Consider the following 27,089-nt stretch of genomic DNA (forward strand, 5'->3'; position numbering starts at 1 on the left):
ATGAATAACCATTCTAACAAGTCAGCTGCTGGACCTTTTTTTGTTTAAAAACACGACGAGATCCATTTAAGTTTCTGTCCCTGCACTCGTGCTTTTCCTCAAACGAGACTTCAGCATCTTTAGGCTCCAAGCTGCAGAAGTGTAGCTGCAGATGAAGCGATGAGGAAATCTTGGTTATTGTTTTATGGAGGAGCTGCACGATTCCGTATGACACTCAACTTATAAAGAGCTGTGAAGCTGTTGGATCTCTCCTGCCGCCCGCTGTGCTGCGCTCAGGACAGACACTTCATACAAAGAGGCGCATCTATTTCAAAAAGCGTTTCCATTACAGTTTTGCGAAAAATGTCTGTTTCGAAACTCCCCAAAAACAACCCCCTTTAAGCGCAAAAACGTTTTCTTTTTTTTTGAAAAATGTAAGTTTTTTCGAAATTGTGGTGTTTCCATTAGGAGAATTTATTTTCGAAATTCCAATTTGCGAAATTTCAGAGTTAATGGAAACGCGACTACTTTGTGAAATTGATGACATCATACTTGCCGTTTCAGAAAAAAAAAAAAAAGTAGTGATCAGGGTGTCGGAATTGCTTTTAAAATCCAGGGTGCTAGATAGTCCTTCACTATAAAGTTTTTCGGTAGTTAAAGATAACAGTGAGAATTTGGACAAAACAAAAAGCATTTTTGGCGGGAAAAGTTTTACTAATTTTCAAAACTTTATGGTGAAAATAACAAAACCGTATTTATATTTTAAATGACCACTTCCTGTGTTAAAAATATAAATAATGAAATCTTTATAATACAGGGGCAACATACTAAAAATAAAAAATGATCAAATTTGAGACTGTGTGGGTTTTTTTTTTTTGTTTTTTTTATTGGAACACCATAGTTTTTTAAACTTCATAAATCACCCAACGTATTATCATTAATAAGATCCATTTCTTATGAAGAAAAAAAATATTGTGATATGTTTTTCGCAAAGGGTCTTAAAACATCTTAATTTAAAAAAAAAAGGTAAATTTTCTGTCAATTCTTAGTGAACTATACAGGGTAACAGATGAAAGTACTGGTGAGTTATATTTCTAGATACTTTAAATAATAATTTCTCATGCTGGCATTGCAACTAGTACAAAGTCAGAGTAGAAAAAGTAAACAAGCATATACTGTACACAAGTCTGCAGCATCCATTCAAACAACAGTCTGTTCAAGGCCAGTTTGTGGGCATTTGTGTTTGCCAGTTTTTGTGTGTGTGGTGGGAACAGCTGCCGTGCAGAGCCTGTCGTGGGCGTGAGTTAATTAGTGCAGAAGATGATTGTGTTATTTGGACGGCCGACCAGCACTGGGGTTCAAAGTGAAGGGAGGCAGGTGAGCTTGTACGGCCTGCAGCTGCATGTTAAACAACTCAAATGGAATCACAGAAGGACCGCATGGGGAGCAGGACTGATTGAAAGTTGGAGGAAGGTGAGAAAACAAGATCAGAAAAAAAAACAGCCAGAGAGATACTAGATTAGCTCATTTAGTAACAAAGCATGACATTTTTTGAAGTAGGTAATGCGATGTTTTGGAGAACGAACAGAACAAAACACAGGTGTTCCTCTTCTCCACATTATTTAGCCTGAATTTAAATCTCAAATCTCTCTTTTAGTCTTACCTCCTTCATATTAGAATAGGGTATTCTAATTGTTTGTAGACAAACAGTCTCTATGTTTACTTTAAGAAATGACAAAAAAGGACTAATTGTGTGGTAAAATGAATATGGCAATAGTTTGACTCCCTTTCAAGCACTCATTAAGGGTGACACATTGAATAAATATGAATAAAGTAGTAAAATACTTAGATTATTAGATGTATATATGTGTGTTAGTGTATATCTGCATGCACATACTGCAATAAAAGAAAATATGTCTGTTTACGAGTACTGACATCATTACATGTGTATCAGGGTTCCTACAATCTTCTTGGTGTTAAATTTTAGGCACTTAAGACTTTTTAAAGCCATAGATATTAAAAATTAAGACCAAACCCTCAGTCTATTTTAGCATTTTTTTAATTATTTCCCATTTTATTCATTTGTTCCCATTTTAAATCAAGCGCAATAGCCTCTTATCTTGTTGTTTGTGGTCTCTTTTTTTTCTTTCTTAAACCTACAGTATGTTTAGAATATTTTTTCCAAATCCATAAATTCAATGCTTTTAAGCCTTTTAAAAACTCTGCAGGAATCCTTTTCCTTTACCTTTTACTTTTCAATTATTTATTTATTTGTACTTTGTTAAGCATCAATTCATGACCAAATATCCTAACAGGGTTTTTTATATCTATGTATTTTCAGAACTACAAGACACACTTATAAGCCTCAATATTACAGAAAAATATAAAACACATTCCACTTTTTAATCTGGAGCGACTTGTGAATAGATTATGTTCAGTGGCTCTAATGTAGCATGCTACAAACAAGTTCTAAAGTTACTGTAAACGTATTTACTAAGTCTGAGTGAGTGACAGACTCATGTCTGACTTATTCTTGCTTAATGTGTCTTTTAGTTCAATGTGGTTTATAACATCAGTCTGAAAATAGAGCGCTCATTGACAGTTTCTCTTTTGTTTTAAGAAAATACAATTCTTATCCATTTGAAAAAAGAACCTCATGGATAAACACATCAGAGGGTCGTTTGTTTAACTTACTAGAATGTTAACCAAACTATGTTTTAACTTGACCAGGGACACCTGGGATGACTGGAAGGTGAATTCCCTTCAGCTTTGAAAATCAAGCAGTACTTCCGAAGTGGAGAGAATTTTTTTTCATTTTTTAGTTTTATACCTTAGCTTCTACTCTTTAATGCGCAAAAATGCGAGATAATCAAAGAGGCAGGATCAAAGGCGGGGCCCAGGGCTGGAATTGAGATGAAGCAGTGGACTACATGTCTGCTTATAACACAGCGGGGTCTAAAAGTCTGACTCTTTTCCTTTTTTTCTTCTTTTATCAGTATGAAGAGGATACCAAACAGTTAGTTACCTTCCAAGCCTCAAACGTAGATGTTTACTTTAAACGAGGAAACTTACAAGATCAAAGAAAACACCAGACCACTGCAGCATAGTGATTTGCAAAGAATACCATGTTAATCTTTTGTCTAAAACAACAGATTTAACTTTAGTTCAGTTAGTTTGTTAAACAAGAAGTGATTAATCATGTCCGTTTTGGAGGTTGTTGGCATATTTCTGTTTTCCTGGTATGAAGAACATCAAAGGCCCTTGTCGTTCTGAAGTTACCCATGATCCCTCAGTGATTGTTGTGGTTTGGAACACGCTGCCATTTGATTAACCTGGAAATGATGGCACCAGGCTCAGATTTCCACTTGACCTGAAGGTCAAATTCTTGGAGGAACAAGAGATTCTAAACACCTCACAAACATTCAAGACTACTGAGTATCTACATTATTCTACGATACATGCTAGCATTAGTGCGGCTAATACTAAGGTGCTCAGTTGCACAGAAAAAAGATATTTGTGTCCGTGTCTTATTACACTTATCGATCTGGTAGGATTTTAGCTGTGATGTCCATATTTTTGCTACTTAATTAAATGTTGGTGATGTTCAATGTGGGGATACAACAGAAATAATAACAAGAGTGCACCCACTAACCCGCACACACAAACATGCTTTTTCTAGGGGTAGTGTGATAGACGAGGCTTAGCAGGAATCCTGAAATAATAGTAAAAAAAAGAACGACAAATGTGATTTTGTGGTTTTTCCCAAAAGTGCACTTTCACTCAATAGATTTGATTGTCAGGGAGCCAGATTGAGCTGATTGTAAAACTGTCTGAGCTCTGAGGTTCTCTTTGTGCTGTGTCTGAGAACACCTGGAAGCAGATTCACTCTCATGTACCTGCTTTGACTGCAATGTTGCAGACGCCATCCATATGATGCACATAAAGTAATATTGCAAACAAGTTAGGAGCATCTAAGTAGTACTTCCTTGTGTTACTTTTTAAAACATCCAAGTGGAGCACTTAGCAACATCACAATTTCAAACGTAGGGTCAATTCAACATTTAAAGTAGCAGTAAAGTACCATATTTTTCAGAGTATAAGTCATGGTTTATTGCAGAGTTTGGCTAGTGTGACTCAGAAGTGACTTTGTGTTTTTTTTTCACATAAATAAGCTCATATATTCATTTTTTCCCACCAATAACTGGATGACCTTTAGCAGTTGTTTCCAGCCAATAGCCACTAGAGGGCGCTGTAAATGTGTATATCACTATTTGCTACTGACAGCAATGCAGAAGAAGAAGCGCCATCCAAAACAACCATAAAAAAGACTCTGAACTTTGTGATATTTTTGTTATTTGTCGCGAGATATTATTATTCTTTCTTCTTCAGATCTGATATTTTTGGGCCCGATCTGCTGATACCGATACTTCTGCAACACATTAAAAATAATAATAATAATTAACAGATTCAGATTTGTTCCTATCATTTAATACTTAAACAGGGAACTTCAGTGTTGTAGCTTTAAGAAACAAGGATAAATAGTGTAACTATCAGGCTACCTTAAAATAAAAGAACTATTATCTAGTTATATAGGTAATAATTAGTCATGTAAGAAAGTTTAGTGACTTTAGCTTAAATTTTAGCTTAAATTTCTTTAGAACTATTGAACATTTGTAACCAAATCTGATTCCTATCTCCATTTAAAACTCTTAAAAATGAATGACTTTGTTGTAGCATGAATGTTATTGCTAGATATCATTAGAACTATTGAAAAGTTTATTTATTTATTTTAAAGATTATGGGATCTTAAGACTTTAACCTCTTAACACATTTATCATGACAGAAGTTGATTTTTATTAACTTTTATTTCTCTGTCAGAAAAATAAAACAGGCATTTCAAAGAACAGCTCGGGTCCTAAGTGGTTAAATAAAAGAGCTAGCAGTTAGCAGCTAGCCGTCTGGCTATCGGCAGCACAGAGAGAACTTAACAAAAAAAATACTTTTTTTCTATTGAAATGCATTTGAAGGTTGTTGTTTGCGTTAAGACAAACTAATAGACACTTGCTGTCAGTTTAACACGTTTTTTAGAGTTATTGAACATCTATCTAGCTAGCTTGACTGATCTGTTTTTGTTAGCCTTCTGCTTGAACTGTTGACATATTCTGGCAATAACATCTTGTGATCCGTTCATGACATGCAGACTTCTAGTTGAGTATTTATCTAGAATAATACGCTTGAACTATAAAGTGCTGATCATATTAAGAATAAATTACATTTTGATTCTGATCTGGAGACAGCATTTGATACCAATCGAGTCATCAACCACATGATAGGGCCCGATTTTTTTAATCATGTGATCAGATTGGGATATCCCAACTTGTTTCTATTTTTTTCCTCCTCGGACTGATGCGAGACAGGAAGTCATCAAACTTTTTTTTTTTTAAAGGAAGTCATCAACTCAGTCACACAGACACAGAAGTACCGCTGAAAGCGTCATCATTCAGACGCAGCTGAAGGTAAAATATCGTGTTTGCTGATCTTTTGTGGAGCTCTTTGAAATTAATAAACCTGATCTCTAAACGTCAAATGTGTCATCCGGGATTTGTAAATGAGATATACAGTCAATACGTCCACGTAGTGATGAGGCTAGAACAGAAATAGGCAAACTTTCTTACTGGTGGGAAACAAAAATTTCCCAAATTTTATGGAAGGGCCGGACCAGCAGCAGATTCGTGGCGTGTTTCGGTAATTTACCTCGTAAATGAATGAAATAACACAGGATTTAGACAAAAACATACTTAAATCTTGATTGAAAATGACTTTAAAACTGAACATTTTGGAGTTTTTGTGTTTTTTGTTGTAATTTTAGAGCTATCGTCAACAATGGATTAATATTCCTCAGGGAAAAAAACAAAGGTGAATGTATTTGTAGTGCGCCATCTGTGGGAAGACACTTGAACTTCAGGGAAATTGAAGCAGTAATATGGATACTCAAAATCATTTATTCCAGTTTGGTGGGCCAGATTAAATAGTTTAAAGGGCCACATGTGGCCCCCGGGTCGTAGTTTGCCCACCCCTTGGCTAGAAACTTGACGGTAGTTTCTCCTACACGCGACGGGAGCGTCTAGTTTATAAATACTTTTTTGGACAAGCATTGAGTACTGAATCATGTTCAGTGTGAACACAGCATTACTTGGTGGATTTGTTCAGAAGCGTCGCTCTTTTCTTCCAATACCTATAGTACATAGCGGTTTTATGTTTTTTTAACTTCTTTATTATGCATAATAATGTGACTTATACTCTGGAAAACACGGTAGATGAAGGGAGGTCGTTCATACCTGCTCTGGCTGGTTTGCATTAGATAGGGGTATCACCATCCAGATGATGTTGAGGTTGTTGAGGGCAGCGCTGGTGGTGAAGGAGCATGGCAAGATGGCAGCCTGGCCACGGGCCACCTGGATGCTGCTCTGGGACACGGTCACATCCAGCGCCCGAACACACACTGAAGGAGAGGAAAAAGAACAAAACGTTGTATTCACTTACTTGTTTCACACTATTTGTATTTGTATATATGGTAACTGTAAGAACAGCTTTGTGGGAATCCTGTAGTTTGTGGGGCCCATGGGCAAAATTTGGCCTACCAAAGGTTATCTTTTGGCCCGCCAAGTTATGGCGCTTGCCGTGGAGTGTTTAGTTAAAACCCATTTCCCATTGATTCTCTATGGTGTACCAAAACTTTACGACTGTAATATACTTTTTGCCTTAGGGTGGCGCTGTTAACACTTTCTTTCCCTGCAGCTATGGGTGAAACAACCCCCAAGTGAGTCAGCTCTGGGCTTAGAAATTCCCAAGAGCCATTCACGGTCTCTTCCGATGCTTTTAGCGGCCTTTTTCGGCTAGCTAAGATGGAGCGCCAATGGCAAACAGATAAAGTCTAAAGACCAGCTCCACGTCTCTCATTAGGATCCTAGTTTGCTGTTTTCATTAGAAGAAAGCTTGTTCAGCTTGCCATTGTTTTTCAATTAAAAATGGCCAGTGAGGCCTTACTGTTAAAAGTTTCAATGACAAAAGTTACTATCTTTTTATTCTGACTAATGTGCGTTACCTCAATGAATACAGAATTAAAAATAAGTCAAACCATATTCTTTATTTTCTCGTTTTATTTCATGACATGCAAAAAAAATTCATATTTTGCCCACAGACCGGGATCCCATCTAGATTTTGGCCCTTTGAGCAAAAGAAGAAGGGCACCCCTGAACTAAATCAAAGTATGCCTGGAACGCTAAGCTGCAATAGACATAAGAGCTGGAAAACAGCCTCAGCAGATTGTCTGTGTGTATATCCTCCAATAACAAATGTTTATCTCTAAACACATTTATTTTTGAAGGCATTTTAATATGTAGAGCCGACATTAAAGGATGCTTAGAAAACCAAGCTCCTCTTTTTGAAAAGCAACTAAAACAGACACCAAGACCACGCCGTGGAGGATCATATGAAATATGTATCAAGTTAAATGGAGAAACATGATGTCTCCCAAGTTGTTTTTTTCTTTTTTCTATCCTTATAAAACCGCTTACTTCTCAATGGGATCACAGTGGCTGTCAATACATGGTAAATGAACAAGACAAGTGGGAGGCCAGTGGTTATCTTGTGTTCTGTTTACTGCTTCCTGCGGGCATACAGCAGACTAAACATGATAACTGGTTTTCTTCTGCAACGAGAGAGAGTAACTTGGGATCTGCCTTCCTCATCTGGACTCTGGAAACAAATATGTGCGTGCTGCATCTATTTCTGGACCAGCTAAAGACATTAGAACCCAAATTGAGTTAGACCTCCCCCGCAAGCATGGATCCGTGTCCAAAAACCCTGATGGGAAGTAATCGTATCTAAACATGGTGAGGAGGATGATGCACTGATATGATTACAGATAATTGATCACATCCTGTGAATAGTCCTTGCAACTCATAATGTAAGATGATGACCCTGGTATAGGTCATCAGAAGACACCGCCTGAGTTTCTAGGACTGATTTCAGGACTCTTGCCAAAGCGTGTTATTTGGGTTTAAAAGTCCCCCTCTGATGAAAATCATGTTTTTTGAGTTTTTAACATGTTCGGGTGGCATTTTTCTTATGAAAGACAACAAATGTAACTGGAAAAGTTGAATTACCTGTGATAATGCTGGTGTGAATGTTTTTTGCTGAAAGTAGTCGCTGAAAATGCTGAAGCTTTTTGCTAAAAATGGTGACACTGTTTACTTTAATTGCTGAAGGGATTTGCTGAAAATCTAAAAGCTATCTGCAAAATGTTAAATTTACTAAAAGACTGGAAATTTTGTTAAAGAACTATGAAAGAGCGCTAAAGTTGACATAATTTTTTTTTCAATCTTGTAGTAAAATTGCTTAAAAATCCCTAATAAATGCCAATTTTGCAAAAATATGTAATGTTTTGCTTTAATATTAGCTAAACTCCAAATTAGTTTAAAAGAACTTAATACATGCCAAATTAGTCAAAAAAGGTAACTTAAATATTAGCAAAACTCCAAAATAACCTAAAATTCCTCCGTAAACTAAATAAGTCAAAAACATTAGTCTGTTGCTAAAATAGAAGCTAAACTCTAAATTAACCTAAAACTATTAAACTTTTTAATATTTGAATACTTCCTCATTCATTTACTATGGGGGTATTTTGGTCAATATTTCGAAAACTAAAACGAGCTGAGTGTTTTGAAACCAAGATTGCTTAAATCACTGAAAATTTGATTGAGTTTTCAAGTGCCAAAAACATACGTAAAGGAGCAGGAGAATCACTATATTAAACATTCTTATTAAGCATTAACACATTAAGAAATTATTTTGTTTTTGTATTTCTGACTACAAACTGTCTTGGACAGACTCTGTTTGAATGAATGATCTTCTTTCCATCAACTGCTGCACATGCACTAAACCCTCATCTGTTCCTAGTGTCTAGTTCAGGTTCTGGAGAAGAGAAGATGGTATCTTCACATTGACTGCAGTCAAATGAGCCGCCGTTCACATTTCTGTGGTCAAATCAGCATCACTGGATTTTTGGTGTGAGTTTCATCCAATACTTACGGTAGCAGGACTGAGAACGCTGGAAAATCTCCACCAGACTCCACGGAGCTTCTTGATGTGACCACGGAAATGTGAACGGCGGCTCATTTGACCGCAGTTGGAAAGGATTGTAAATCAATGAAAGAGCATTTTGATGTTAGCTTTGATTATTTTATCAAGAACTCTGAGAAACCAATGATTGAATGTATTGATCACAGTCAATAAACATTGGAGAATTAGCTAAAAGAGTCTTTGGTGAACTGGAAGGAGAAAGAATCAGGATTTTGGAGGAAGTTCTGTTCATGAAGTTCTGTCCGTGAAGTTCTGTCCGTGAAGATTTATGCTAGAGAGTCACAGAGCTATCATAGGGGGATCAGGGGCGGAGCTACTCAGCTCCAAAAAGCCACGCCCCCTCAGAGGAGATTTTGGAAACAGATCAACATGGAAAATGGCTTTTTAAGACATTTAGGTTGTGGGATTTTGGTTACAAACTTTATAATTATAATGAAAACACTACTGAGAATGTTTTTTTTAATTTAAAAAAACTTTCATAGGGGACTTTAAACACTAAATACTGTGTCATCACAGTTCTTCGACATAAGCCTTTTCTCCGTCTTTTCCGGTCTGTCTCAAATTGCTGGGCATCCCACTCTTTCTGGCAGACACCACAGGCCCCACAGGCTCACTGCTGGGCTACAGCTAAAAAAAAATGTAGCTCTCCTATGCCCAGCACAAGGTTTTTGGCAAACTCACATGCTCCAAAGATTTCCCATAAATTATGCAGACAATTTCACTTAGAGGCATTATATTCCCCTGTAATGTCAATATGTATCATTTACAGCAGCAAGGTTCTCCGCTGTAACTCCATTGCTTGAAACGGCGCATCAAGCAGGACGCTTTGCTAGCTATTGATCTCCCATCACGTCCTATGACATTTACAGCTGGAGGCCACCCTTGTTTAGGACGGCAAACTCTTAGGTCATTCCTTTAATCCGATCTTCTTATATTCTTCGTGTACACAGCGTTCACTTTCAGGACAGAACCAATCTATGTTATTAATGGAGGATTAACATCAAAGATGGACAAGATTTATGACCATAAAACAGTTGTGCTGCCATGACGTATTAGTATATGTTATGGACTGCTTTGTGTAAGAAGTATACGTGCCAGGATTTAGGAATGAAGATGAAAGAATCGTCAGATTAAAAGTATGGAAAGAAGAGGGGAATATGGAAGAAGCATCTTATCATCTCTAAGCCTCCTTCAAGGCTGTAGTCTCTCAAGCCTTCAACAGCTGGAGGGCTCATTTCAGAATGCTGGATTAGAGAACCACTGTGCCCAAAGCCCGTAAGCTCCCACAACCCAAGAACACAATCAAAATCGCAAACACACAGCAGACAACTTACTTACACACACTCAGCACGTCTACTGTGCACTGTCATCCCAACTCTGGAGGCCCATGACACATTAGCTTCTACTTCCACTTCATGTTTTGACCTTTGAGTCCAGGACCATTGCTTTATTATTGCACAGATTTTTGCCACCACTTCCTGACAACTCTTCAACTTGACTGGATTCTTGTGCGATTGAGTTTAACACTCCTGTCTTTGGGGGTACAGAGGTGCTTTTAAGCTGTGCTAAAAAAAGGAAAAAACTCATTTGTGATAGAAAATAAAACACTTCATAGACATATTCATAGAAAACCCAGAGAGCAAAGACTGATTAGAAATCAATTAAAAAAAGTTTTATCTGATGTTTACACTGTTACTATTGCTCTGCTGAACAATTTTAGCTTTTTTTTATTAGATGCTTCAGCTAGTGGTAGCTCACAAAACACCTGCTGCAATGTTCTACAAACATTTTTACAGCTCGTATTTAGCTGCACTTCATCTTCAAGACAATTTCCATAGGAGATAAGAAAATAAAATAGCTTTTGTTAAAAATATTCTGTCGTTTGTAACTTTTGTTAAAAAAAAAAGTTAAAGGAGGGAGAAAAAATGTGGAATAAAAAATTGTAGACTAGATTTTTTTGGCCGTATCGCCCAGAATGCCGACATCAAGTGTAGAACATTACTAAGTTTTTATGTTAAATACATGGTAATCTAATTTGTGTATTAGATGTAGATGAGCCTGACTGGCAAATAACTGATCTCTCTAATGTTTTAGCTAAATTTAACCAATGTGCAAATGCTATTCAGAATCTGCCAATGCCAGTGTTACCTGTGTGGAACGTTGCTGTGAACTGTTACATGTTTTATACCTTCTTTTGAATTATTCAGTCACGTCATCTCGCCTTGACTTTTTTTTTTATAACGTGCTCACTCTGAGGAAATTAACCTGAGGTGTCATTGGTGACACTTCAGCACAAAATATTTAACGTACTGTAACTTTTCAACCATTAACACGATCATTCCAGTAGATTCTGAAGGAGAAAAGCGGCGTGAGCCGCTTTTCTCCTTCAGAATCTACTGGAATGATCGTGTTAACAATTAAAAACTAATAGTAAATCAAAGAAGCTGAAGTGAAAGGAGATGAGCAAAGAAAATTGATAGGTAAAACGATGAAGAGAAAGAGAATAACAGGAGCTGAGGGAAAGAAGGGGGAGCAGAAACGGTGCTGGTCGAGGCCTAATTGATAAAGTCACCTGAGGCAGCACTTGCTACGTTTGCGGAGTGAAAGAGAGGATCAACACAACAGCTCTGTTAAACAGCGCTTTCCCCGCTTTCAGGGCCCAAGTGTCAAGACTCCTGTTGATTAATGCATGAGAAAAGCGCACACCTCAGAGAGCCCGCCGCATGTGTGTGTGGGGGTGTGTGCTCACTCATTCAGTCAAGCCGAGGTGGAGCCATGATGGGGTTGAGGGTGAAATCAGCACTTCTGCTTTTTCACTCACTCAAACGCACGGCCACACGCACGCCGTTTCCCCGCTTTGGAGATCATTTGCATTCGCTGCTTTTATTCATGCGGCCGCTTTATTCACTGATTCTACTTTTATTCCGGGTTCAAACAGATGCCCTGCAGCTGGGATGAGATGAGCCTCTGGTAGATGTAGTAGAGTGATTGATGGTAGTGCAGTAGAACAATTAAGGGATGACAAAACTTGAATTCTCATGTTCTAATGAGGTAAAGACCTCTTTGTTTTGATCCTTTCTCAAAGTGACAAACAGAGCTAACTTTTCTTTTTCATGATCTTTGAAATTTGCTCTTTCTTGACAAAACTTTGAGGGGATTTAATATGTAAAAATATTCATTCTTGATTATTTTTTTAATAACTAAACACTAGTTTCTATTTTATTGCTATATTTTTCCTTCACACTGTCATAATAGGGAGAAACAACAAATCGTCCCTCCTGTGTGTGCAAATACTATGTGTGAAATGACATTAAAACGAAATCTAGAATCTTGAATTATACCAAAATAAGTCCAGAAAGAGTTCAAATCTCAACTCGTAAAAGGATTAAAGGAAAATACAAAAATCTTTTGAGTACCGTTTTTTCGGCACTATAATGAAGGGCTGGGAATCACTGGGTACCTCATGATACGAAGTGATACATGGCTCACGATATTGATGATATCGTGATACTTCAATAATTGGTAAAAATCATCTCTAATAACTTACAATACATAAAAGAACACATCTGTTTTAGGAAAATATATCCATGTTTATTTTTTAGCTTGAACACAATAATAATATCTTGATTTTGTGCAACAAATAATACACACTTTAGTGCAAATCAATAATACTATGTCTTTGACTAACATTGACACCAATTAAATTGGAATTATCTGTAAAATTCAGTGTTGACAATAACAACATCAGGGCCACTAATTAGTGCAAAATTGTTATGAACAACAGAACAAAAATTAAATAATTCAAGTAACTGTCAGACACAATGGTTCATCGCACACCCCCTATCTACCTCCAAAGGAACGTCTCACCAAAGAATGACAAATATAACAAGTTACAGCCTCTTCAAATGAAATATAATATTGATACTTGGTGAGAACCCATCCAGAATCAATCGCAGGACTAAATATCGCCATATATCCCAATATCGATATTTTGGCACACCTCTACTGTAATGCTAGGTACACCCTTAGCATGTGATGCTCATTCAATAACGCGCTAAATCAGGGGTCAACAACCTTTTTGAAACTGAGAACTACGTCATGGGTACTGAGTCATGCAAAGGGCTACCAGTTTGAAATAACACATTTGCTTAGTTTGCCTTTAGTTGTACATTAATGATAATGAATAATGATTCTCCTCTATGTGAAGACACTGATTTATCACCATAATAATGAACAATGACATCAAGCTAGGAAACAAATATCAATATTCAGCACTTAATTGTTACATTTTCACTTACATTTCATGGGAAAAATGTCCCATTTTCACCATGTTGTACCAAGTTTATCAATTATTTCATGTTAAAGAAAAATCCACTTACACGTTATTGAACAAATCTTGTCACATTTTGAACTAATGACCAAATCTGCAGCATTTTTAACATAATTAATGATCTTTGAACTGGAGTAAGTCAGAGGTCACCTAAACTTATCTCAGGTTTATGTATCATGAACAGATTTTTAAGAGGTTTTAATTATTAAATCTGTGTAACTGCAAGTGTAATAAAAAAAATAGCAACAGAATAAATTGTAATTTTAGACGCAGCTCACAAGTGAGATGTGCTATTTTTAGAAGACACCTGCGGCACCTTGTGTGGTCCTTGGGGGCACCACCCCACGGGCAGCAGGTTGGTGACCCCTGCACTAAACCCACTGCCCTGTTGCTACCCGATACGAGGGCATGTATGGACAGAAGGAAGAGGTTTGGTGTGAAATGTCAAAGTGGTGAATCTGGTGAATCTAGCTCCAGGTTTATTTCTTTCACAGCTCGATTCCGTTACATGGGCTATGTCCAGCTTCCTTCCCTACTCACTTTATTGAACACTGTAGTACACTATGAAATGAGTTTGCTATTTTGCAGTGCTGTCCTAATTTACAATTCCAAAATCCAGTGCACTAGAAGTCTCCCAGAAATCTTTGCAAAAAACTAGCTTGCATTGATGCTCACTATTGGCTATATAGAATACAATACCTTGCAGTTGAATACTTTTGGTGATAAAAAGCCTGTGTAACTCTTGAGCTATCCTAGGTATGTTAACATTAAAAGTGGGGTCATCTGGAGCCCACAAAACAGAACGCTGGACATTTTTGTGGCATAAAATTCTGTCCACCTTAATCCACATTTGTCATGGGAGGGATCATCTGAACCCCATAAGATGGTTAAAGGTATTGTGAACATGCTAACAAGGCTAATGTGTAGTGGTGTCTGACTATGTTGTTTTTTATGTGTTACTAACAAGATTGGGAGTTGGCATAGTCACAGTAACTTTCGTTTAAGTGGGATTTTTCAGTTTATTTGTGTTACAAAGTGGGAGTTAAAGGTACTATGAATATGCTAACACGGCTAACGTGTAGCGTTGTCTGTCAAGGTTTTTTTTATGTATTACTAACAAAATTTAGAGTCAGCGCATTGACTGAACGACAGTAACTTTTATTTAAGCGGCATTACTAAGTTTTTTTGTGTGTTACAAACAAAGTGTGAATATGCTAACACGGCTAACATGTAGCGTTGTCTGTCTATGAAGTTTTTTATGTGTTACTAACAAAGTGGGAGTTAAAGGTATCGTTAACATGCTAACGCCTCTAATGTGGCTAACGTGTTGTGTGTTACAAACAAGTCGGAGAATTACTGTGAATGCAGTTAATAGTCTGGCCTACTAACAGATTTATCTTTGACTCTTTTGTCTCAATTAATCAACCTTATGTGTGTAATAATTTTGAAAACAGACCAATCATTGACCTTTTAATCTAAGATGCACTATATTGTGAAAAATACAATAAGTCTTCTATAATTTCATACGTTTTTTTGATAAACTCAGACTGTTCTAATGGCTTTTGTCTTCTAACCTACAAAACCACAAAATGATGTGAAGAGCAAAAACGATTAAATAAATATCAAAACCATGGATTTAAAACCGAGCCATGAACACATGAATTCATGCCATGCACCTGTGCCATCCCACAAACAGAGCCTTGTGTTCTGTTCTCTAGCAAAACTCCAGGGGCCTTTGTGGTGCGTTGTGTTAGTGTGGAAGCGGACCTTGTGTTGCTGCCGCTGCCTGTGGGGCACCAGGGCCAACCAACAAGCGAGCAAAGACATGGCCGCGAAACTCAGGTGGTATAATTGTGTACCCAGCTGCTGCATGAATCAACTTCTGGGCTCAAAGCACTGTTTAAAAAAATGTTTTGCACAAAACCATGTGACAAATCTTTCTGCAAAGCTTTCATATTGATGGCTTTTCTTTAAACCAATTTAAAGCTTCAGTAATTTTTGGGGAGAAAAAGCTAATTAAGAACATTAATTGAAGTTTTTTGCCTCTTAGATATGATCTTTAAGTGCTTTAATCACGTTATATAAAAACTGGTACTTTTATGGTTAAATGACTTAAATTGAAACATGTGAAGAAGAATAAGTGTGCAGGCCCCCAACAGTTTCTCACCTTTGGCTGTTAAGTTGCAAAACTCATTTGCGCTGGGCTGTTTGTGCTGTTTACACCTCCAGGCAGGAACAAGAAGTCAAGTGTGACTCATGTAGCTTTTCTTTTCTTTTCAAGAAAAGGTGGTCCTCTAGTTCTGCATGACGAGTCTAGAGTCAGAATTTTTTAAAGCATTCTAGACATTTCTGAGGATCTTCTTGAGAATAAAAGAACCTATAAGTTTCAACTAGGCTTGTACAGTATTAAGGTAATGCCGTACACCATCTGTGTCTAGAATTACTGTCAGTACCGTCATTACCGACTTATTAAAGACATAAATTTAAAAAAAAATTAAATAAAATGAATCTAATACCTAAAGCTAATTGTACGTTTAGTGGCACTTATTATGGTTTAAATTTTCACATCTAAAAAAATATTTTAATATTAAATAACCCGCTTGGGAGCATCCTCAACTTGTGACATCGCTACGTTACAGCGAGACAAGTACATGAGCCAGTGGCAGGAAAAAAGATGACAAGTTATGCACCAGTGACTTTGTGTCTGAAAGAACACAACTTCCACAGTTTGGGAGTATTTGATACCACGACAGTCGTTGCTTTACATTTGTCCTGTTGCTTCATTCCTACTTTGTTTATATAATGTGACTACAGGCTATGGTGGCTAGGACTGGGCCGATAAAATCGATTAATCGCTCTGAATCGATTCAAGCTTAACAGATCAATAATCGATTCTTAAAAATATAATTGGTTTAGCACATAAAGCTAAAGTCCGCTAGCTTGATGCTAATGTTTAATGGAATTTCCCATTGGACAGCTAATGCTAACGCTCAGTCGACCTGGACATACACTGCCGACTAAATGAACATCTTTATAAACTCGCATGTTGCACACATAAAGTATTTTTAAAGTAATCATTTGTTGTCTAAAGCACAGGTTTTCGCTCATACTTTCTTCTTCTTCTAGAATAAGTTTTAATGCTATAACGCAATCGCCACCTAGTGGTCAAACTGAAACATCCTCCAGGAGAAGGAGAACAATGTTTACAATGTCAATGATCTGAACCTTTTTGATAGAATTTCTCCATTTGAGAAGCTAAGTAACACTGGATGATATTAACAATCTCATTATTTCACTGATACATTTACAGTATGTGAACTGGATCAGATTAATATAAATATATTCAAAACATATAGTAGATTATTAATGTATTTCTACACAAATGTGTATAAATGTGTAAACTCAAAATTGAATTGAAGAATTGAAAATAATTGGAATTGAATCGATCCAGGCTTTTCTAAATCGAATGAAATAGTTTCTGGAAATGATAATCGATACCCAGCCCTAACGGTGGCTGCTTTGGTTCAGTTATTCCTCTCTGGATTGTATCTTGGAGTGAACCAAAGTTCAATCTGATTGGAAACAAACTGAGACCACCTGAGAAGATGGGTCACAGAGCGGTTCCTGGTCCAGTACCAGAGTCTGCTTGCATGTTTTCAGACTGAAAATTTGTTCAGGATTATCAGGGCAAACAAACTCGGGTTTACTTTGAGATGACCAAATTTGTTCAGACTGAACAAAATGTATGGCCATTGAATTCAACAGCCTACTCAGATGTAGTCGTGACGTATGGATGGCATTCATTTTAATTCGCAACCAGCAGTTTGAATATTGATCTAATTGTGGTGTGTGACCAGCCAGAGTTAAATTACAGTAAGACTTTATATATTGGAATAGAGCTGTGAAAGAAAACGCCTGGAACAAGATTTCAGAGATTGGCATCACTGTGACACTTCACACCAAGCCTCTAACAACTGTTAGTGGCGGACATGCGTTAGTACACATTAGAAAAAGAAGGAGAAACCACTCCCTGCTTGTTCTAAGCAAACGTTCCAGAATGTTCGTTCAAGAATGTGCATCAAATCATGTATTCACTTTTTTATGTTGATGTAATTTATTGCCGCCTGATACAAAATGTGTCAAATTTATTCTTGACATTTGACTAATCAACCGAAGAACCAAAAGCTGCAGTCAAAGTTGTTTGGGAACAATTTTTGGTGGAATGACCCTAAAATTTTGAACCCACAATCTCCTGATCTCGTAGAGAACTGAGATTGTGTTTGATGGATCTGGACAAGACAGCAGAATCAAGTTTATTCTTATGAACCCTTATGGTTGCCTCTTTTTACATCTTCTCTGTGTTTGTATTGGGCAAACTGAATCAGTAAGCTTCTTTGTTGTGCCAACAACTAAAGAAACGGCATATTTTCCCTTTTCAGTCATTATTTTTCTCCATTTTTTCCCACTCCAGCCGATCCACCGAGCGGCAGACTAGCTTTAAAACCTCTTGCTCATCCTCTCGCTCATCCCCTGCCCCGCCCTTCCCAGCTGACCTATTAGCCACAAAAGCCAACCTCTGAACAGGGCCTACTGACTAGCCTACATAGATTTAATACTCTTCTCTTAACCTTACCACATCTCACTAGCACAGCTTATTGTAGTGCCTAATGTACCGCTGTTGCACAACCTTAAGCATGAACCATCTGATCACAAATCTTGCTTATGCGTGAAGTCGTGCTTAGAGAGTGTATCAAGTAAATTCAAATAAAAGGAAGCATCATCGGCGTAATACTTGACATATAAAACCCAATGTGTTTGCTGAACACACCTGGGTTTCTACAAAAGAGGCAATCATGTTAAGTCAGAAAAAAGACCCTGAAAGTGCTCCACAAATGAAAACAACAAATGAAGAAACGGGTTTCAGGACAAACCCAAACATCCCACTGCAGATGAACTGCATCAATCAAAGACGGCTGACGATCAAACGGACTATCGTGCTCAGACGCCTGCACTGATGGAGCAGAAGGTTAAAGTAGGTCACGGCCCTCGTGCACAGATAAGCTCGGGCACTGGAAGACTACCGCTAAAGCAGCCCACAGATGGCAGCCCCAGACCGCCACACACACACACCAAGTTCCAACTTCAGCGGAGGATGCTGATCACAAATATGTGGCTTTAATCTGAAACATCCTTCACACTCAGTGTGCCGCTTTTAGAAAATGAAAAAACCTTTGTGCAAGTCACATGTTACCGCCTGCCTGCAATGACAGCTGAAAAACCAGACCGCCGTTTTCCCCAAGAAGCCGTCTTTCGTCTTCGTCACATCCCTACATACCTTCTGTGTGTGGAAATACTTCAAGTTCCAGCAGACTTGGATGTTTGGCAAACCTGTCCCGGAGTCTGCATGTAAATCTACCATCCTGGCAAGCACACAAGTCTGTCAACAAGATGACATGATTGGCAAGAGGCTGGGTTTCTCTATAAAGCAGCTGCTATCCTCGAGTCTCTTTAAACTACTTTTCAACAGCCTGCTTGTGCAAAAAACATCATCGAATGAAGCACTAAGTTGAGACTTAAGTCTATGCTCTAAGAAAAAATGGTATAGATAATAGCAAGAGAAAGCAATTAGTGAGAAAACTACGGCTCTCTCCAGAGAGCTTTCATCTGCTTTGATAAGCATATAAAGATGCACCATACACATTTATGCTTTTGCAAATGCATTAAATGACTCCACCTTTACAGAATCACTCATGTATTTCCCTTTGGGTCATCAGGTAAAACCCGACTTCCTCTAAGCTTGTCATCAAGCCAGAACCAACAGATACTATTCCTGGAACTAGCATTTAGCCTAAGGTAACCCGGCCTGATGCTGTGTAGTTATTAATTAGCTTACAGTTAGGGGTTGCTCCATTTTTTTTTTTTTTAATCTCTAATGCTGCTTTGTTCTTGCCTCTGTTGCCATTCCCACTAATTCTCTCAAGTTGGATCTGGCTGTGCCTGTATCGTTAATGTCTTCCTCTAGTAGCTTTCCAAACGAGAGCAGTGATTTTAAAGCCGCTTGGGAGCCGTCGCTTTTCTGCCAGTGAGTTGGTCAGAGCTCTTCTCAAGTAATAAGAGGTTTTATTTGATTTATCATCTGTTCCAGTCCCTGCTTGGCTCACCTTTACTATGAACCTGCATGCTGCTGGTGCCTTTTCAGAAGAAACTGGGAAGTGGCTGAGCGCGGGGCTTGTGTATCAGCCAGGGACTCGTAGAGAGTATAAAAAGCTATGTTTGGAAGTAGAACAGCCAGGTTAATAATTATAGTAATAACTAGGTTTATATGGATGAAATGCAACAAAACAGTTGGATAGGAACAGGAATTTGCGGGGTTCATACCACACGCAAAAGAGCTGTGAATCGGCCTGAGACGGAGGTCGCTTCCACAAGGCGCCCTTGTTAACCTATGGTGTAGTTCACACCAGACGTGAAGCACCACGGTCCTCCGCGGCCGACTCGCACCGTGCAGCGATTGTTTCGGCGTCTGGTCTGTATTTTTGCGAAGTGTAACCTTTGGATGAAAGTTCATACAGTTAAAGAACTGTATGGGATAAAGAGACAATTTTTGTCAGCCAGCTTCTATGAAGTTGTGTTTCCCTACACATTTTTTGTTGCACATTATTGTAAATAAAGTGCAATAATATGCAACAAAAATCTAGTGTTTTTTTAAGTAAGGCACAGCAAGAAAATAATTTTGATGTTATGGAAACATACTCCAACATTCAAAATGTGACTGGATGAACTAATAAACACTCTTAACTAAGGATTAGATAAACACTGGAGAATAGATTGAACTTTTTAAAAAGATTTGGACACTTTGCTGTGTTTCTTACTAATTCAAACCACACACAGCAAGTTAGTTAATCATGGACCAACAGTGACTCTGACAATCTCTGCTGGGATTTGGGGAGGGAAGGGTTAGATGGTCTGCAGATCTTCTCTTTTTTCTTGTCTTTATTATTATTTTTAGCATTATTATTATTTTATTTATTTTTAATATGGTTTCTTCTATCGTATACCTTATTTTGTAACAATTATATACATGAATATATACTTATAGTACTTATAGCCCTTTGCTGTCATCATTGCTGGTTTTATTTTCTTTATACAAATAACTGTTTCAAGAAAACATCTTGAGTCTTGAACTTTGTGTTAATTCTGTATCTGTTTTAAAGGCTCAATGGAAATACTTTAAAAAATAAAATAAACTAGTGTTTTTGTCACAAAATGAGCATGTCAACCCGTATGGTGGTTAGTTCACATCCTGGCTGGGACGTTCTACCAGTGCATGCATGTGTTTTCTCCAGGAACTACAGTTTCCTCCCACAATCCAAAAACATGCTTCATGGGTCGATCGGTTGTGATTGTGGCCCTATAACAAACTTCCAGGATATTCCCCGCCTTCACCCAACAATAATCGGGACAGATTCCAGTAAAACCCCGTGACCCTGAAAGGGATATAACCGATTTTAAAAAATGGATGGGTTTTGATTCCTATAATCCAAAGAACAAAGTTTAAACCCAGAAATCTTGCATGAGTCAAAAATTTGCTACTTGAAAAAAAATTCAACCTTTTTTTAAATGTTTGATTCACATCAGTTGAAACCGAAATAAGGCAAATAAGGACAAAAATTAACACAGTTTTACTTTGTCCCATCTTTTTTTGAAAATTTTCATAGGGAGAGGAGCAAACAGTGGTCACTGTATGCTCCTTATTTCAGATTTTATTTCTGCCATTCTGAATTATATAAGTGACGACAGGGCCTACCTCCCAGTTTATGTACATTAATATGTGTCTAATTGTTCCCACATACTTTGCCCACTTCAATGCAAATTAGCTGATACATCCAGCCAATCAGGTCCTCCAAATGAAGATGACTTGACAAAAAAGTAGGCTTTGTTTCCCAATAGTAGTTCTAAAAAACGTCACTGGTGTTTTTATGACTAGAATAATCCAGAGGAAGTCATGAATCAACATAATGTCTTTCCATTTTGTTACAGTGAGCGGAAGAACGATGACTCCCTTAGGGCACAGTGGCATCAAGCAGTGGAAATCTGCACATAGGGGCCAGCTCATATGAGAATTCAGATGGTATTACAGTATGTCATTCTGTGATTGGCAGGCCATAAGAATTTCTAATAATAGCAGAGCTTAATGTCCTCCTGTTCCGTTTTTCTCTACCGAAACATGGGTTCACATGTAAATACGGATCACTTAAACCCTCATCATTTCAAACCTTCAATATAGAAAGAGATGAATATGTTATGTCAGAGCAGAAACAGAGTGTCCCTCAGCCTTTTTCTGTGCTTCTGATCTCTTGCAGGCACAAAGTAACTGTAAAACTGAAGTGCATTTAAAATTATAATTTGAAAGCCCTCAATAGTCCCTTTTGTGGAGAGTTCAGTTTTTTTTAATTCAGCTTCTTTGATGTGTGCCTGTGCAGAGGTGCTGACCAGCATAGTAATGCTTTCTTCCACTTTTGGATGTTTGATGTAGGTCAAATGCTGGCTCAGCAAACGGTGAAGCAGCCTATGTTGTTCTCATTCTGCACACTGGTCAAATTTACATCCTATTACATTCAGAGGAAAACTTTACTGTACTGAAAACACACTCATACACACTGAGAGGCACAAAACTCCATGCCGCTTTTACGATTCAGCAAAAAAAAAAGCTCTGCAAAAAAAAAAAAAAAAAAATCACAAACATGCTGAGTGTGCAATCTTCAGGATGTAAGGGCTTTTCTTAGAAAAAGGAAAAGATGGCAAAGAATCAAGAATGTCAAACTTTGATGCCCAAAGACGGATTTCTAAACACCTGATCAGCTGAAATCAATTTGTGTTTCCTCAAACTTGGGGTGTCAAACTCCACTCTAGGAGGGCCGGTGTCCCACTGGAGTTTCAGATGCCCCTACCTACCGCTGATTATCTGGATCAGGTGTTTTATTAAGAGGTTGCAAGAGCTGAAACAGGAAGCCGGACGGAGGCCCTTAAGGACAAAAGTTCTCTTTTTTTCCCTCAATAGAGTAATTCTCAGCCAGTTTTCAAGGTTGTGGCCCTGAGAGAAAATGTTTTCAATCAACCCGTAACCAGCCCCGTACTTTACGCTTTATAGGGATTATAGGCTCAATGTAATGAGTAGTCTATTTTTGAACTTATAACTGTTGTCATAATGCAACAAAGCGTGACAAAAGAGCCAGAGATAAACTGCATTCCCAGTAACTAAAACTTATTTGTAAAATGCTACACATTTACTGCGCTTGAAGCGTTAGCCAAGTTAGCTTATTTAAATACCTATTAGTCCCAGCCTTTTACACAACATGTAAAAAAACAGATCCATGCTGCAACAATAAACTTTACTGTGACTATGCTACCTCCCAACATTGTTCTCAACCCGTGCAAAACAGACTGATACCGCTAAAATGAACGGGAAATGTGACTATGCTAACTCCCAAATTTGTTAGTAACAGGTACAAGAAAGACTGATACCGCTAAAACAACTGGTACTGTGACTACGCTAGCTCCCAACACTGTTAGAAAGACATACAAAACGGACTGATACTGCTAAAACAATCGGTATTATGATTACACTAGCTCCCAACATTGTTCTCAACACGTACAAAACAGACCCATGCTGCAAAAATCAACTTTACTGAGACTACGCTAGCTCCCAACATCGTTAGTAACAGGTACAAGAAAGACTGATACCGCTAAAACAACTGGTACTGCGACTACGCTAGCTCCCAACACTGTTAGAAAGACATACAAAACGGACTGATACCGCTAAAACAAACGTTACTGTGACTATGCTAACTCCCAACGTTGTTAACGACACGTAAAAAAAACCGTCTGATAGGCTACCTCAGAAATTAGCGGTACCATGTCTTTGCTAACTCCAACTTTGTACGAAACGTATAAGACATTAATACTTGTTTTCCATCCAACCATCTGTTGAAGCTCCTTGTTGGCTAAACACACCTGATCCAGGTAATCACAAGCAAATCAAGCAGGATTGGTAAAAAAACAGACTGATACAGCTAAAACAAACATGTAAAAATAAAAAAAGACAGTCCCCCACAGCTACACATATCCAGTGATAGCTCTCATACATATTCCCAATAACATCAAAACTCGTTTGAAACAAAGATAAACTGACATTTTGACAGAGTCCCATGAACCTTTCAAAATTACTTTGACATCAATAAGCACAGAATTAATAAAAATATAAGGTGTTCCAGATTATAGGATGCACGTTTTTTTTTTTTTTAAGTTTAGGCTTTTACATCAAGTTTGCCTTATAGTGCAGCACATACACTTTGACCTCAACTAGAACCTGAAACCAGTGCCACTTTCAGGACTAAATGACATAATTTAACTTCTTCTGTTTGACTTTGGTAACAATAACCAAGTCTCAAAGCCATAAATAAATTCAGCTTTTAAAGAACCACAATACTGACAGCTCAGGCGCAGGAAAGCTGACAATCACTTCTCCGTGTTTTGCTGAGTTTTGCATCTGTCAATAATATCCCGCTTTCAGCAGTAAGACGCACAGATTTAGACTTAGTGGTTTGTTGGTTTGTACGGGAAAACAAAGATTTAAGGTCAAACATGAGGAACAGATCTGGGATCAGAGATAAATCCAGCTTTTCACAAGAGTTAATAAGAGGAACATTTTTAAAAAGGATTGAATTGTTTCATGGAATGAATTCCCAAGCAGAAATATAAAATAATGTCATTTTTGATAGATTCTAGAAACATTGAAAAAATGTGTTGGTAAATTTGAACTTTGAGTGTGTGAGGTTTGGGTACTTTGGTTTGTATTTTACTAAAGGGGATTTCTTGGAGTTGGTCATATTTTGTTTGGAGTCGTCCTCCTGTCCCAGTCCCACCAGGTTCAGGCGGATAATGATTACCCTCAGTGTGTTTAATCATCTAGTTTTTATTTCCGAAATTTCATCTGTATGTTGAACCTTTGCTGCTTTACTAGGATTACATTTTTTTTAAATAAACTATTTAATTTATGACACATTATCAGATTTAAATTATCGTACATTTAGTTCATTTATAACTAAACTGGCTTCTTGCTTCCTTGTTTTGCTGAGTAATTAATTTTATTTTTTTGACTCTGCGATATCCTCAGTAGATTAAATGTCTAGAAACTTCCCATATTGGTACCAGTGTTGGCCAAGACTTGTCTAAACACACTGACATCTCAGAGTTTGACTGTAATACTAACAGTTTTACAGTCAAAAAGACACCCTTAGTAAAAATAACAAATAACATTACAAAGAACAATAAATGAAAAGTCTTGGAGGAAGAAAATCAAAATGTTCTAATTTAGAAAAGAAAAAAAACACTTTTTTTTTCAATTTTGTCATTTTGTTCCCCTCAGCACCTGTGCAAATAAGAATTTCTCTAGACACACTACCAAGGCCAGATCAAGGATGACATCATGACATGGGGGAGACACATAAAAGGCGGAGCCTTAGAGATCAAGGCATCTTACTTGCGGGTAGGAAGTTCACAAAATTAACTCATACATTATAGTAGTCCTATATGACGATATATATCATGTGGGGGATAGAAAAGTGTCTATCATGCTATTTTTCTGCAATTGTTTGTATCATTTTAAACCTAATTTTATCAATTATAACACCAAATAAATCAATAAAAAGTATTTTTTTCTTTTTACAAATTCTGTCTTAGTACCTTTGATTTTTTTAAACAAATATGAAGGCTGCTGTATATCAGCCACATCTGTTCTTATTTCATTTATTTTCTACACTGAAATGTTCGTTTCTTAATTGGGACTATTCAGTTATCTGTAATTAAAAATAGCCAGAAAAGTCAACTGATATTTTTTTTAGAGAATAACTGAAAATATACCTTTTTGTGGTATATCATGATGTATATTGTTATTGTGATATAAAACAATTTATATCGTAATATACCATTTTTTTCCATATCGCCCAGAACTATTTCCTAGATCATGTGTTCTCTGGTGTGTCAAAGGTAACATATGATCATATGTGTAGTTTACTCTGAATGGCTGAAGAAAACAGTTTGATTTTGTGAAGAACACTTATTGAGGTCTATCTAAAGTCTCATCGGGGCGTCTCGGTGCAGTCTCTCCTACGGCCAGCATGGCTGCATTTGGGAGTTAGATAATACTGTTGTCAGTCGGTGACCTCTTCCTCGGTAACATTCCCTCATAACACTGAGTGTGTGTGTCTATGTAAGTATGCATGTGCTTGATAGAGCAAAGCCTCAATGCTAAGCACATCTGCTCCGGACGCCTCTGGCGCAGCCATATGGCTGGCAAAAACGCCTCCGACTCCTCCTCCACAAAGAGAGGAGCTTAAAAATCAAAAGGGGAAATGAGTGAAAATGAGTGTGTGAGAGAGAGAGAGAAAGTGTGTTAGAGACGGCACGAGCGAAGTAGATCCACAGCTGATGGGTGAGAAGCTGCACGTGCTTCCTATTACAAGTCCATTTTCAGACAGACTGAAGCTTTAGAGACCCACTCTGATGGAAAGCCTGTTTTTGATGTTTTTGTCATGATAGGGGAGATACATAAAGAATGATTAAAATTGTATTGTGAGTATTTCGTTTGAAAAAGCTTGTACAAATAGATCCATGAACGTCTTTGTTTTCCTGGTCTGAGCTGGAATCTGGCTCCAAACTGTACGGCTGGACATTTTGGTGGCTCTGCTAATGTTAGCCTGGGGTTGTGAGGGTCTGTAAGCTAGCAGGAGAGAGTGTAAACAAAGGAATGATGGGAAGTAGTAGCCACATCACTCTGCACCAACGGTTTCACCCACAACGCGGAGAAAAGTTTCTGCTTTCCTGTAGGAACTATGTCACAGAAAACAAGACAGTTTTTAAAATTTGGTTAAAAACAACATAATCGTTTGAAATGAGATCAAAAGATGTTAATAAACTAGGGATGATAAAATCAATAAATTGATCTGGATCGATCTAAGCTTAATAGATCAGCAATCGATTGATAAAAGTAAAAATCGATTTAGCACATAAAGCTAAAGTCCTCTAGCTTGTTGCTAACATTTAATGGTATTACTATTTCCCATTGGACGGCTATTGCTAACACTCAGTCAACCTAAACATACATTTCTGACTAAATGAACATCTTTATGAACTCAGGAATGAATTTTACAAACTATTTTAAGGCATCATTTTTTAAAGTAATCATTTGTGGCCTAAAAAACTGTTTTTGCTCATTCTTTCTTTTTCTGGAATAAGGTGTAATGCTGTAGCGTGAGTCCACCTAGTGGCCAAACTGAAACGTCCTCCAGGAGAAGCAGAACAATGTTTACAATGTTAATGATCTGAACATTTTTGTTAGAACTTCTCCTTTAGAGGGTAACACTATATGATATTAACAACCTTTCAATCAATTTCACTAATACATTTTACAGTATGTGAACTGTATCAGACTAATATAAAAATGTTCAAAATATATAGTAGATTATTAATGGGTTTTTTTACAATAAATGTGTGTTTTCTATTGAATTGTATGAAAATAAATTGAGTGGATCGAAAGATTCGAATAAAATCAGAATTGAATCAATCAAGTCTCTTG

The 27,089-nt window shown here is 37.5% G+C and overlaps 1 protein-coding gene and 1 long non-coding RNA gene across 2 annotated transcripts in view; one reads left to right on the forward strand and one right to left on the reverse strand.

Moving 5' to 3' along the window:
- The window catches only part of LOC118599510, a 155,151-nt gene that overhangs the window by 63,176 nt on the left and 64,886 nt on the right, over positions 1-27,089 (forward strand). The gene's annotated exons all lie outside the window — the stretch shown is intronic.
- igsf11 (immunoglobulin superfamily member 11) overlaps positions 1-27,089 on the reverse strand; it is a 168,604-nt gene that overhangs the window by 21,344 nt on the left and 120,171 nt on the right. The window contains exon 3 of the mRNA XM_024277760.1: positions 6,318-6,481. Within this exon, the coding sequence (XP_024133528.1) occupies positions 6,318-6,481 (164 nt within the window). The remainder of the gene's footprint in view (positions 1-6,317; positions 6,482-27,089) is intronic.

This window comes from Oryzias melastigma, linkage group LG13, assembly GCF_002922805.2.
Source record: "Oryzias melastigma strain HK-1 linkage group LG13, ASM292280v2, whole genome shotgun sequence".
NCBI classification, from domain to species: domain Eukaryota; kingdom Metazoa; phylum Chordata; class Actinopteri; order Beloniformes; family Adrianichthyidae; genus Oryzias; species Oryzias melastigma.